Below are 15245 nucleotides of genomic sequence, written 5' to 3'. Positions count from 1 at the left end.
TAAATGAAAATTAAAGGTAAATACATAGTAACATATGGAAAGCAAAATTTGACTTTAAAAAAATATGTTTCAGTCAGAGCATTGTCCTGATATGCCAAGGTTATAGGTTTGATCCCCAGTCAGGGCACATAGAAGAAGAAACCAATGAATTTTAAAAAATGGAGCAACAAATTGATGTTTCTCTCCCCCCCTCCACCAAACCAATAAAAAACTTAAATAAGTTTCACATTGCTTTATATAGATAGAACAGCTCTGAATAAAACATCCCTGTAAGAAATATAAAAATATATGCATAAGTGTACATTTTTTTAAATTATTAATACTGACATAAATTTTGACCTAGTTCAGTACTGAAGCCTCAGGTATTTTTCTGTATCTCGTTAACCTGCATACAAAATACAGTGTGTTCTGTTATATAATACGACACACTGTGCTACATTCCTAGGAAGCCCAGCTTTTAAAACTTGTGCCATTCACAGTTCAGTATACAAATCTTGTAACATAGAAACCCACACATGAAAACTTTATGTTCATGTTGACCAATGTCACCCCAATCAATTTAATAAAATTAAAAAACAAAAAAACCTTGTGCTATTAAAATAATTGTTTTAGAAAGAAAAAGGAGCCAGAGACTAGTGTTTCAGAATCAAAGCAACAAAGTTGTTGAATTTCAATAATAAAAGTATCTTTTTAGAGCTATAAATATATTTTTACAACAAACTAAAATTATAACTAAGTATCACTGAATATATCCTAATCAGAATATAAGATAAAAACCATTCCATTTCTGGACCACAAAATAGCACAACTCAAAACTGCTGATGGTAAAAAAAAAAAAGAAAGAAAAAAAGGAAACAAAACATTAAATGAATAATCAGCTCTTCAGAATAGCTACAGTCCTACATCATACAACCCTTAGATCATGATGTCCATTTTGTTGAATCCAACAGCAAGCCACATAACAAATGACATTGGAATCTACTCTGGGTTAAACAGTGTCTCCAAAAATTCATGTCCACCCTAAACCTATGAATGTGACTTTATTTGGAAATAGGGTCTTTGCAGATGTAATCAAGTTCAGATAAAGTCATTTGGATAAAGGTAAGCCCTAATACCATTAGTAGTGCTCTTTTTAGAGGGAAATTTGGCCTGGTGTGGGTGGCTCTGTTGTTTGATCGCCGTCCCATGCACCAAAAGGTCACCAGTTTGATTCTGGGTCAGGGCACGTACCCAGGTTGTGGGCTCAATCCCCCGTAGGAGTGGTGCAGGAGGCAGCAGATCAATGTTTCTCTCGCTTCAAAGTTTCTCTATCTCTCCCTCCCTCCCTCTCTCACTAAAATCAACAAAAACATTTTTTAATTTTTTTTTTTAAAGAGGAAACTTGGACATAGAGAGAAAAGAGAAGATATGCAGAGGGAAAACATCCATGTGAAGACAGAGGCAGAAATTAGAGTAATGCAGCTACAAACCAAGGAACACCAAGGATTGCCAGCAACCACTAGAAGCTAGGACAAGGCTAGGAAAGATTCTTCCTAAGAGTCTTCAAAGAGAGCATGCGCCAGCCAACACCTTGATTTTGGACTACGGGGCTCCAGAATCATAACTTCCTGTTGTTTAAAGCCAACCAACCTTGTGGTAATTTGTTATTATTTGTTAGCTGAAGAAAAATGGTTCAGACTCTAATGTTTTATGGAAAGTCCTGCAATAGAAGAGACAACTGTCTACCATCTAAAATTAAATTCAAATAATACTCCAGATTTCTCTAAGACAACAACAGGAGTATCACCAACACCAGGCACCCTAAAGCTCCACGGGATGACATGAATGCCTAAATATGAAAGGTACCTCTTATCCATAAAACCACAGGACACAATGCAAAGCAGTATGACATCATACTTCCCGCCATTCTCACAGAGCCAGGACTGTCCATGAAAAGAACTACCTAACTCTAATTGAAAGAAACTTAAGAAAAAATAAATTCAAGAGAGAACAACAAAGTTATGCTCAAATTATCAAAATGTCAATCTGTCCTGTTGCCTTTCAATCCTATCCACATCCTTTATAACTGGAGTGATCTAGTGGCAATCACAGTAACCAAATAATTACACTCTTATCACCAACAGCAGGACAACCTGATTACTATATCTCCTGAAGTGAAACAACATGAGGTATATAGCATCACCTATGAAGCATTATTGCCAAAACGACTTAACCTTAAAATAATCAAATATTTAGACTTGACTTTCAATTTACAGGAAAAACAGAGGGAATGAAGGAATAACCAAGGGGAAAAAAAAATTCAAAATGTGGGACATTTTACAAGATAAATGCCCTGATCTCTTAAAATAAGTCAATATTCTGGGGAGGAGTGGGGGGAAATAGATGGGAGAACAGGTCAACAGATAAAATTAATCTAGAGAAACAAAAATAGCTAAATGTAGCTATGAACCTTGATTAGATCCTTGCTGTGTGTGTGTTTTTTGTTTTGTTTTATTTTAAAACAACAACACACAAAGCAGCTTTAAAAGATATTTTGGGGACAACTAGGAAAATTTGAATAGGGACTGGTTAACAGATAATAGTAGTGAATCATTCTCTTAGGTATTATGACTACATAGAAGAATGGCCATTAGGAAATATATGTCATAATGCCTGAACTTATTTTCAAATGCTTTAGAGAAAAATAAAACAGGTAAAACAAATATGGCAAAATGTTAAAATTGTTCATTCTAAGTGATGCATTAAGAGGTGCTTATTTAACCTTTTATATTTGAAATTTTTCATAAAAAGTAAGAGGGAGGGTGGTGGAAATCAGGGCTTCCTGAATAGGGCAAATCTATTGAAACAAAAAAATTCCATTCATTAGCAATGAAAAGTCAAAGAAAAAAAAAATCAACCTACAACTTCCTCCAAAGCCAACCATAATCAAATGAAGAGAAAGAAGGCAAGTTATTTTTGGATCTGCAAAGCCTAACAACACTGCTAAATATTAGTAGGAAAGGGATTAATTAAAAAGAAAAAAATGTTACTTGGGATTATTGACAACACAGAGAGGTACGATTAGAGGACAAATAAAGGATTATGGTTGAACACAATAAGTTTATGTACATTCCCAGGAAAGTAGGCTAGGCTTCTTGAATTCTAAAGGTCAATATAAGAAATGTTTCAAAGGCAGGAATTCCACATCAACACTAATTTCCCCTTCACACAACAAATATGGGTGGCCAGAAATGACTGCATATGAGGAAAAGTTACCTCAGAAACTTTTAGAAGTCCTGCAGAAGCATAGTAGTTTGCGACAATGCAGGCACGAAGTTTATCCATCATCCTTCTTGCCTCAATCAGTCGCTAAAAACAAATGTCAACTCATTACTTTAAAAAATAGAAATGACAGGACGGATATATAAATAATTCATAAAATAAGAAATACAAATGACCAACAAAAGCTCGACCTCTCTAATAATCAAAGACAAATAAAAATGACCATTTTCCACCAGTCAGGTTGGCAAAAGACCTAAAAGAATGACAAAAACCAATGTTTTTTGCAAGAGCATACAGACATATTAATATGTATATTTATGTGTACACATGCATTGTCATTGAAACATCCACAAAGAATTGAGCACAAGAGCAAAGAGGAATTATATTTGGGATGAAATTTCAGGTAAATTTTTTATCTTTTCCTGTAATTTCATTAATTTAAAAAAAAAAGGGAGGGGGCATGTCTTTTTTCCAAAAACGAGTAAGCTCTTAAAAAAAAAAAAACCAGCAAAGGGAAAAAAATAAACTAAGATTCTATCTCAAGAGATTTTTTTTCAAGTCATGTGTAGATTTTTTCAATAGCTTTATGTGTTTTTTTAATTTGTCATCATTATACCTGGTCAATGACTTCAATTTCATGTTCCTTATTCTTCATTTCAAGTGCAAATTGCTCCTTGATAATAGTCTCTATCTTCTGCACAGCAGCATCCCGAGCTATACAAAGAACAAAGTAATCCATGGTCTAATTAATCAGTGGTTGTCTTAAGTCAGCAAGCAAAGAAGAAACCCAGGAAAATAGTAACTCTGAAACCTAGTGGCCATCATCTTAACCAATGATGAAAAGTGAACATCACTAACATTGTGTTTTCTGATAGGATGTATTGAAAAGACTACATCACTCAGCCAAAAAGCTGAATCTAATTACAGAGACAAACCTAAACTAAAGGACATTCTATAAAATAACTGGCCTATATAATTCAAATGTTACTATTTGAAGAGATTAAAAGAGACTAAAGAGATATGACAACTAAATGCACTGTGTGATCCTGGACTGGATCCCAGAGGGGAAAAGAGTTATTGTGGTTGAAAGGGGACACATGACAGCCTGACAAGGTTAGGGAAGGCCCGCAGGATGGCCTTGCAAGCTCAGCGACTTAAAGTAACCACATCAGACGGTCTAAAATTTAAAAAATTTTAACTAAAAGCAGTCTATGGCAAATAGTCATGTCCTAGACTAGAATCTTCCCTGACAAAAGACAATGCATCTTCAATAACATTCCTTTGGAATGTCAGGTAACTCGCCCTTTTTCCAGACCCCTCAGAGCACAATTAATGCACCAGAGCAGAGACCATAAAGCCTCTCATTATTTTATCATGTTAATTGTTGACTATCAACCACCTATGTAAAAGATATATGTGTCTGTTATTTTACTTTCCACCCAAACCCAAAGGCTTCTCCACTTTGCTTTCTCTCAACTCCCTAGTCTATCCCAATGGATTTTATGTCTTCTCTTTCGATTATACTGTATAAAATAAAATGCAAAACTGCCATTCTCTGGAGCATTATTTCAATCTGTTGAGATTTTGCTTCCCAACAACTGTCAACAGTTTGGCTCAAGTAAACTCACAAAACTTCTCGATAGGTTTGAATATTTATGTTGACATTACAAAAAACAATACTGGGATAACTGGTTGAGGGAGAATGATCAACCAAAGGAGACAAAATGTAAACAACTGGTCATTAATCATAATTTTAAAAATATGGATAATTCTTGAAATTTTCCTGTTTGAACTTATATCAAAATAAAATTACCAAAATATAAAAAGAAACTCATAAAGATTCTGAGAGAAAATGTGGTGACTTAGGAGAAAGAAGTAAAGAATTAGCTAAAGCAGGAACATGAGAGCAATTTATAACAACACAGGAAGTTTCCTTCTGTAGAGAAGGATCTAGCAAGCAATTCAGCAGTTTCTAACCACAACTACCCAAAGGGGTGAGTAAAGAAAATTCAAAAGGAAAGAAAATTCCTCCTAAGGTAATAGAATTTAGATGATGACTACTCAAAGTAACGTGCAACTCAAAGAGTTAAAATATCAGAATATAAAATGTAGCTTGATAGAGAATTTTTAAAAATAGAAGAGGCAAATAACCACTTGAACAACCTGGGATTTTGCAAAACAACCTGTATTTGTAAGATGAAAAAAAATCACCATACTTTGGGGTATATGAAAAATTACAGAGAAAATTTGGACTCCGTGATCACCCCTGTCACTTTCTCCCCATAAAATATGCCATTAAAATTTCAATTTAAAATTAGTAATAATATAAACATTCTTATAGATGTCTGCATAGAAGCAAATGACCAATTTTTCTCATATATGCGGTGAAGAATATTTTCTAGTATTACTGTATGTATTCTTTATACAAACCCTGTGTACAGAAACCAGCAGAGACTGAAAGTCTCCCTAGAGACAATGATCACTGAGTGCTACTTTATCATAAGCTCCTGAGAAAAAACCCAAACCTCTTTTAAGTTATCTCTTTCATGGAATAAAAACAAAATAAAATACAGGCAAAGGAAGCATCTCACCAAGTCTATTTTGAGAAAATTCTGAAAATATGATTGGGAATTAGATAGGGTATGGACATCAAGAGGAAGAACAAGGGAGAAACTAAGATGGTGGCATTGGTAAACACCTAAACTGCAGCCTCGCACAACAATTTCAAAAATATAACTAAAAGACAAAACGGACATCATCCAGAACCACAGGAAAGCTGACTGACTGGAAATTCTACAACTAGAAAGAAAGAGAAAACCACAAGGAAAATCAGTGGAGCTGTAAAAGCCTGAGGTACAGAGACACGGGTGTGAGCTCACGTATGGAGAGGACAGGGCAGCTGAGTGCCTGGCTGGTGTTCTCTAACGGGAAGGAGATAAAAGCTTCGGACTGCACTAAAACCCAGTTCCGGGCGAGAATCTGGGAATCCAGATTCATTGGTAGAGACTAGACTGTTTGGCAGCAGGCGAAACTTGAGGGTGCCTTTCTCTCAGAGAGGGACACTGAGACCCAGGAACCTCATAGGGCGGGGCTGATGGGAAACCAAAACTGTAGGCTCCACTCTGAAACTCTGCCCCATTCAAGCTGAGCAAGAGGCTTTTGCAATTTTCCAAGTCTAGTCAAATAAGGCTGTCTCCCGGCATAGACACAGCTGATCCTCACAGCCAATTGGCCTGGAGGTCAGTTCCTCCCACTGATACCAACAACAATCAAGACTTAACTACAACAAGGCTGTACACAGTCCACAAAGGGGTGCACCAAGAGTGTCACCTCAGGTAACTGGGGAGGCTGAGCTACTGGCCCATATAGGACACCTAACACACAAAGCTACTCTACCAACTCAGGGAAGCAGCGAAAATGTGGAGATAAAGAAACAGGTCATGAACGAAAGAAATGGAGGAAAATAAACAACTGGAGATACAGTTCAAAACCACGGTTATAAGGTTTTTCAAGAATTTCCTAAAAAAGGCTGATAAATTTAGCGAGACCCTTGAGGATATGAGAGACACCCGGAGGATATAGAAAAGGACCAAATGGAAATTAAATATACACTGACTGAAATAAAAAATATTATACAGTGACCCAACAGCAAACTAGAGGAATGCAAGAATCAAGTCAAATATTTGAAATACAAAGAAGCAAAGAACAATCAACCAAAAAAGCAAAAAGCAAAAAGAATCCAAAAAGTGAAGATAGTGTAAGAAATCTCTGAGACAACTTCAAGCGTGATAACATCAGAATTATGGGGGTGCCAGAAGAAGAGAAAGAGCAAGATACTGAAAACCTTTTCGAAGAAATAATGACTGAAAAGTTCCCCTAACTGGTGAAAGAAATAGATTTACAAGTACAGGAAGTGCACAGAACCCCAAACAAAAGGAATCCAAACAGGACCACACTAAGACACATCATAATTAAAATGCCAAGAGCAAAAGACAAAGAGAGAATATTAAAAGCAGCAAGAGAAAAACAGTTAATTACCTACAAGGGAGCACCCATACGATTGTCAGCTGATTTCTCAACAGAAACTATGCAGGCCAGACGGGAGTGGCAAGAAATATTCAAGGTGATGAATAGCAAGAACCTACAACCAAGAGTACTCTACCCAGTCATGATGACATTCAGAATTGAAGGTCAGCTAAAGAGCTTCACAGATAAGAAAAAGTTAAAGGAGCTCATCACCACCAAACCAATATTATATGAAATGCTGAAAGGAGAAATGCTGAAAGGTATTCTTTAAGAAGAGGAGGAAGAATAAAAAGGTAAAGATAAAAATTATGAACAACAAATATATATCTATCAACAAGTGAATCTAAAAACCAAGGGGATAAAAAATCTGATGAACAGAATACACTGGTGACTAGAATAGAATCAGGGGCATAGAAAGGGAGTGGACTGACAACTCTCAGAGGGTAAGGGGTGGGGGCGTGGGGGAAGAGACTACAAAAATAGTACACTTATGGATGAGGACAGTAGGGGGAAGGTAAGGGAAGAGGGTGGGATGGGAACCAGGTGGAGGGGAGCTATGGGGGGAAAAAAGAGGAACAACTGTAATAATCTGAACAATAAAGATTTATTAAATTAAAAATAAAAAAGCTGGGGGGAAAAAGAGGAAGAATAACAAATTGTGACTCAATAACAAAAAAGTATCCCTGCTTAGGCTGAGTGCTTGGGAATTTAAATTGGATTAAATTGAATTTATGATGTTTACAAAAACATTGTTTTCCCTATTCTCATTTTTATTTTTAAAAAGTTATGTTGCATAGCTAGCATGGCTCAGTGGTTGAGTGTCAACCTATGATCCAGGAGGTCACTGTTTAATTTCTGGTCAGGGCATATGCCCAGATTGCAGGCTTGATCCCAAGTATGGGGTGTGCAGGAGGCAGGCAATTGATGATTCTCTCTCATCATTGATGTTTCTAGCTCTCTTTCCGTCTCCGTTCCTCTCTGAAATCAATTAAAAATATATTTTTAAAAATTATGTCATAAAAAAATTATGTCATATGATATTGAGTTGCATGATACTTTATTTTGTTTATTTCTGAAAGGAAACATTTCCTTGTAAATAAAATTTCTACTGAATGGGGGGTTGCAATGAAATGTTTTAATTATTTGGAATTAGATTTGGTAATCTTGGTCTACAAAGACATTGGTAGATGGTACAGTATGACTTGATTGCACTTATAGAGACAGGAATTTTCTTTACTACTTAAACTCTAGGAGTCCTCATCTTTGTTGGAGCTGTAACACCTTTTTATGACTTTGATGCCTTCTTTATTCAGCTGTAAGTATTAACTTACATAGATTTGTCATTTAAATGAACAATAATAAATTTCAGTAGTAATTGTTTTGAAAACTCAAAATTTAATTTCAGTAGTAATTTGTTTTGAAAACTCAAAATTCAGCTCCATTTTTAAAGATAGCTTAAAACATTCTGGGTAATTACAGACACTTAATTGATGATATGGTCTTCAACTTAAAACTAATTATGTGACACTGAGCAAGTAATTTAATGCTCTTGAGCCTTAACTACTATCCTCTATGTGCAGAGGTAAACTAGATCAATGTTTCCCAAATTTCCATCATTCATATACCACCGTCAAGATGCCTATCAGATCTGAGAACCACGTGAAACATATAATTAAATAATATTTTAAAATAATTTTAGCCTTATCCTTAGCAATAGTCATGAAACCACAAGTCTCATGAGACCATCATCGTTTCTATAGATATTAAAATAATTTAACTATTAATATAAAAAACCCTGAATTCATGTACCACCTATAATCATCTCACATGACACCACACTGTAGTACACATAGCTTATATAAGACTTTATGATTACACCTAACATACAAACTTATAGCCTGTCTCATTACTGATGCTTCATAGTCTACCTGATTGTTCCTATCTTTTATGCCACACATGGTGTATTAGTACTATTAAACAGAGCACTTAGTTATCCCCCTCAGAAGCTTCTTCAAATTATACACACCTTGGAAATGCATTTCATTTTAGCATAAGCCATAAAAAAAATACACAATTTCCTAAGGTAGGAGAATTTCTACCTGAATTCTCAATTGCTTTATGCCGCTTATTTGGAAGAGCCACAGATACATCCTCATAATCAGGGTCAGTTTCTTTAATTGTCCGCTTGATTCCAGACATGATAACATCTGTTCTTCACTGTGAAGCAATAATAAATTAATTAATAACACAGCTGGGTACTAGTACTTATAAATATATATATAAATACATACAAAGGGAATAAATACTGACGCTTAAAAGTCAGTGTAAATACGTACATATCCCTCAATCCCAAGGAACAACTTCAAAAGTTTACTAAAAAGATCATCATGCTCATCATCATCTGCTACAAAGCATGGATTTCCTTCCAAGAGAAAATCCTTTAACAAAGCAGCACACTGTTCAGACTTTTTTAAAGGGCCAGACTTTCACAAAAGGACCATCATAAGGAAAAGCAAGAAAAGAAAAAAAAAAACAGACTTGAATAAAAACATGGTAGGCCCACACATTATCTTGAAATTCATAATGTATCAAACATATTACAAAATATGAGCAATATAGTCTCAATAAAAAATTTATTATATAAATCCTCTCTCTGGTACTTACACAATACCTACTATAAAACAGGTGCCAAATAAATATTGTTACTGATAGTTTATTATTACTCATAATAAACAAACTGTATACTATAATAAAGTCCAATAAATCTTATAGATCTGCATTGTTCTGATTCATGAGTCACTAACCATTATTTAAAGTTAATTAAAATTAAATAATATTTAGAATTCAGTTTTGTTCCACATTTCAATATTTCACATTTCAGAACTAGCTACATTTCACGTGCTCAATAGTCATGAGTGCCTAGTACCTACTACTATAAGCAAAGACATAGAAGAATTATGTCACTGCAAAAGTCCTACTGGACAATGCTCCTCTTCCAAACTCTGTTTCATTGGGCACTTACTAACTTTTCACAGGTCACTGTAAGATATGCTGTCTAGACCAGCACTGTCCAAAAGAAATATGTGAGCCACAAACAAATTTAGTATCTTCTAGCAGCCTTACTTGAGAGAGAGAGAGAGAGAGAGAGACAGAGAGAGACATTGATCTGCTGTCCCACCCATTGATGCGATGGATTCATTGGTTTATTCTTGTATGTGCCTTGGCCAGGGATCAAACCCACAACCTTGATGCATTGGAATGATGCCCTAACCCAGTGGTTGGCAAACCGCGGCTCCCAAGCCACATGGGGTTCTTTGGCCCCTTGAGTGTGGCTCTTCCACAAAATACCACGTGCAGGCGCGCACGTATAAGTGCAACTGAAACTTCGTGGCCCATGTGCAGAAGTCGGTTTTCGGCCTGGGCAAGTCTATTTTGAAGAAGTGGCATTAGAACACTCAAGGGGCCAAAGAGCCGCATGTGGCTCGCAAGCAGCAGTTTGCTGACCACTGCTCTAACCAACTGAGCAAACCAGACAGGGCCGAGCAGCCACATTTAAGAGGGGGGAAAATGGGTGAAATTAATTTTAATAATGTATTTCATTCAACCAATATACCCAAAATATTACTCCACCAATGTAATCAATATAAACAAATTAGCAAGAAGATACTTTTACATTCTTGTCTTTGTACTAAATTTTTAAAATCCAGTGTGTATTTTAAACAGAAAGCACATCTCAATTTGGAATAGCCATATTTCAAAGGTTCAATAATCATCCATGGCTAGTAGCTCCTTATTGGGCAGCCAGTTTCTACAGACATACAAATAAAAAAATTGCTCCAGGAGTTACATGAGTTGCCTCTTAGCATCCTATATAATAGAGGTAATATGCAAATTGACCATCCCTCCAATACACAAAATGGCCACCCTCATGTGGACACAAGATGGCCAGCAAGGGAGGGCAAATGGGGGAGAGACCAAGCCTGCAGAAGAGGGCAGTTGGGGGCAACCAGGCTGACAGGGGAGGGCAGTTAGGGGCAATCAGATCAGCAGGGGAGGGCAGTTGGGGGCAACCAGGCTGGCAGGGGAGGACAGTTAAGGGCAACCAAGCCAGCAAGGAAGGGCAGTTAGGGGTGACCAGGCCAGCAGGGGAGGGCAATTAGGGGCAATCAGGTTGGCAGGGGAGTGGTTAGGTGATCAGGCTGGCAGAGGAGGACAGTTAGGGGCGACCAAGCCTGCAGACAGGCGAGCAGTTGGGAGCCAGCAGTCCTGGATTGTGAGAGGGATGTCTCACTGCCCGTTTAGGCCTATCACTCTAGGGGTCCCATATTGAAGAGGGTGCAGGCTGGGCTGAGGGACGGACACATGGACACACACACACACAATGCACAAATTTCATGCACCAGGCCTCTAGATTAGGGGTGTCGAACTCAATCAGAGAAGGGGCCAAAATCTAAAATCCAGCCTAAATCGCGGGCCGAATGGTTTACTGAACAGTCATAAACTGTCATTGTGATGGAAACGCAGCAGAGTGCAGTGATGACAGCGCGGTGCGGGCCACATTGCAAGGCCTGGCGGGACGGATTTGGCCCGCGGGCCTTGTGTTTGACACATGTGCTCTAGATAATATACAATATAAAAAAGACAAGATTTCTCTGTTTTCCAAACCTCTACTCTATCACTAACAGAGATCATGTACCTAACCAAAGACAAAAAAAAAAAAAAAAAAAAGAATATTTATTGAGGTAATATAAAGTTTTAAAATAAGATTAATGAAGATGAAATGTTAACTCAAAATTATTTATTTTTTTATTCACTCAAAATTAACAGAAATAACAATTTAAAAGTCTCTTGACTCTTGCCAGGCTGGCTGGCTCCATTTGGTACATTGTCCAATACACCAAAAAGATTATAGGTTCAATTCCTGATCAAGGCATATATCTAGGTAACGGGTTCAATCCCACGTGGGGGTGTTTACAGGAGGCAATGGATCAATGTTTCTTTCCCCCGTCCCTTCTCATCAATAAACATATCCTCATGTGAGAATTAAAAAAAAAAAAAAAAAATCTATTCTTAAAAATAAAAAGGCTCTTAGTTCAGTTCTTTCACCCATCCCAGGGACAGACTCACTTGATTCAGATGTCAGACTCATATACTGATATACGTATATGTAAATCCTGGGTTTAAGAGAACATTTCCCCTATAGCTGTTACCATGCAAAAACAGCCCTAAGCTTTAAAATGTTCTAAAAACTTCAGTGTTAATAAACATACTTAATCAAACCATGTAATGTTATTTACCATCATTATGTAACCTGCTTTAATTCAGAAATAAGACTTTATTTTTATACAGATCTTGAATCTATTATTTTCTGTTTTTAGAGATTATAGAAAGTGAGAGTAAAATCTTACTCTTTTCTTTTAGCCTTCTCCATTTGGTCTGCAACTAGTTTTAGACAAACTGTCACTAAGAATTTCTAGTGAAATTCTGGGACAGTTATATGAAGAATACATTCTTTAATAAAATCAATAAACTGCCAAAATCAGTTTGGCTCAGTGGATAGAGCATCGGCCTGCGGACTGAAGGGTCCCAGGTTCGATTCCGGTCAAGGGCATGTACATTGGTTGTGGGCACATCCCCAGTAGGAGGTGTGCAACAGGCAGCTGATTGATGACTCTCTCTCATCGATGTTTCTAACTATATCTCTCTCTTCCTCTCTGTAAAAAATCAATTAAAAAATATATTTTTAAAAAAATCAATAAACTTCATTCCTTTTTCCTTAATGCAAATAAGAAAAAAACAAAAACAATAACTCTCTTACTCTCAGACAAATCTAAAATCGGAGGCAGAGACAACCCAGCAGATCTCCAAATCTACTTCTGCACCATACCATTTCCTCAGAGATCACCTGTCTTCCCGTTTGCCAAGAGTCTTATGGGGTTACCTGTGAAGATGAGTGAATCCAGCCCTCATAATCTGCATATTCTCTTCTCAACACCCCTCAAGTAGTCTCAAGATTACAGAAGTTCTTCCCCAGAAAGGTTGGGGTTTCTTGGAGAAAATAGTACTTTATTTTAACTCACTTAAAGAATGAAGCAAAAAACTCTCTTTTAACGTTTGCTCTGAAGCTGGGGGAATAGAAGAGGAAAAGGGAAGAATTTGGTAGTGGGGGGGTTGGGTAAATAAGAAAGAAGCCACCAATGAGTTAACTTTTCCAGCCAAGGTAATTCCTATTTCATGCAGCCCTTGTAAGCAATCTTCTCCTGCCATCTTTGGGCATAAACTTGAGCTTCCGATAAACATTATCAAAAGATTTAGGAGTGTATTGAGCATGTTTAAATAAGTCAGTCTGCTTTAGTCTTAGCAAGAATACTAAAGTACACGAATGCTGCATTCAAGTATATGCTAGCTAAGGCTAGGGACGTATGCAGAGGCATGCTATCATCATGATGTATTAAAATAAGCAAATGGAATGTGTAACAAACCATGGCAATATGAATTTTTGGATTCTTCTTGTCTGGTTTCGAGATTTATGAAAAGGAAATGTGAACAGCTGTTAGCTATTGTCAGATTCAACTCTGACATAAAATGTCCTACTAATCCTTTTTAAATTTTAAATAAAATGAAATTTAAAAGAATACTGAAATGTTACTGTGAACTGTTAAAAACATCTGTTACTGTTTATAATTTGTCTGTGAAAAAGGACTTTTTCCATACCATGGGATCAAATACTAATGTAGAAACATATGTAATATTCATTCCTGTAATTTAAAATTTTCATTTCATTGAAAAGACTCATTATAAACAGTAAATGTTGTCATTAGCCTTAAAAAAACACTTTCCCCCTGTATAATGTAAGAACGCAAAACCAGCCTGTATCACACCTATTCAAGTAACGTAAACTAGTCAGAGTTTTTTAAAAAGATTAATGGCCAAAACCAAAACAAAACCTTTTAATAGTCTATATTTGAAATAAATTCTAAGAGAAAAAATTTTATAATTAAATTATTATATAATAAATTATATATTATTTTAATTATGTAATAAAATTTTAATTATATAATTAAAATTATTATATATAATTATTTAAAAATTATATAATTAAAAACATAAAAATTAGGTAATACATAGTCACTAGAAACTTTTTTTTTAAATATATTTTATTGATTTTACACAGAGAGGAATTGAGAGGGACAGAGTTAGAAACGTCAATGAGAAACATCGACCAGCTGCCTCTTGCACACCCCCCACTGGGGATGTGCTCGCAACCAAGGTACATGCCCTTGACAGGACTCGAACCCGGGACCCTTCAGTCCACAGGCCGATGCTCTATCCACTGAGCCAAACTGGTCCCGGATCACTAGAAACTCTTAAAAAGTTTTAGTTCTCATGTCAGAGAAAACCTAGAACCCCTAGAATTTAGTCCTAGAACACCGTCTTGAGACATATCTTACAAGGGTGGCCAATTCTTAGGGGAAGGAGGTCCTTGAAAAATTTGCTATGTACTATGTGAGGTATCTTCTCAATATAAAATTCTATGATCACCCACTTGGTGTGGCTTAGTGGTTGAGCCAGTTGTTCAGGGTTTGATTCACAGTCAGGGTAAATGCCTGGGTTGCAGGCTCTATCCCCAGAAGGAGCCGTGCAGGAGGCAGCTAATTAATGATTCTCTTTCACCATTAATGTTTCTATCTCTCTCCCTTTCTCTCTCTGAAATCAATAAAAACTTATTTAAAATTCTATGATCTTTATGGCATTTGAATCTCATTAGAACCACTATTTTGTGCTCTCATTTAAGACAACTTTGCCCATCTGATTTAAAAAGGGGAATGGGGAGGAGCAGAATAATCATTTTCCATCTGCTTCCACATAGACAAATGTTTCTAAGATGTTAATAATGGTTTTTATAATTCTTTGGCCCTATTTCTATAGTCTTCACTTCCTACAAAATATTTTTCCCT

The 15245-nt window shown here is 36.4% G+C and overlaps 1 protein-coding gene across 12 annotated transcripts in view; it reads right to left on the bottom strand.

The window, feature by feature from the left end:
• Window positions 1-15245, bottom strand: part of YEATS2 (YEATS domain containing 2) — a 91774-nt gene that overhangs the window by 61680 nt on the left and 14849 nt on the right. For 9 of the 12 annotated variants that reach the window (XR_006742055.1, XR_006742054.1, XM_045583738.1 and 6 more), the window contains exons 2-4: window positions 9387-9504; window positions 3878-3975; window positions 3256-3348 (exon numbers count right to left, since the gene is read on the bottom strand). Coding sequence is in view for 9 of the 12 variants with exons in the window: in XM_045583738.1 (XP_045439694.1) it covers window positions 3256-3348; window positions 3878-3975; window positions 9387-9486 (291 nt within the window). In the remaining 3 variants the exon portion in view is untranslated. Of the gene's footprint in view, window positions 1-3255; window positions 3349-3877; window positions 3976-9386; window positions 9506-9623; window positions 9776-15245 lie in introns of those variants that run through there. The other 3 variants (XM_045583735.1, XM_045583737.1, XM_045583741.1) reach the window with 3 other exon arrangements.

The sequence above is a fragment of the Pipistrellus kuhlii genome, unplaced genomic scaffold (assembly GCF_014108245.1).
Source record: "Pipistrellus kuhlii isolate mPipKuh1 unplaced genomic scaffold, mPipKuh1.p scaffold_m20_p_2, whole genome shotgun sequence".
Lineage (NCBI taxonomy): Eukaryota > Metazoa > Chordata > Mammalia > Chiroptera > Vespertilionidae > Pipistrellus > Pipistrellus kuhlii.
This window is presented reverse-complemented; position numbering and strand designations above follow the sequence as displayed.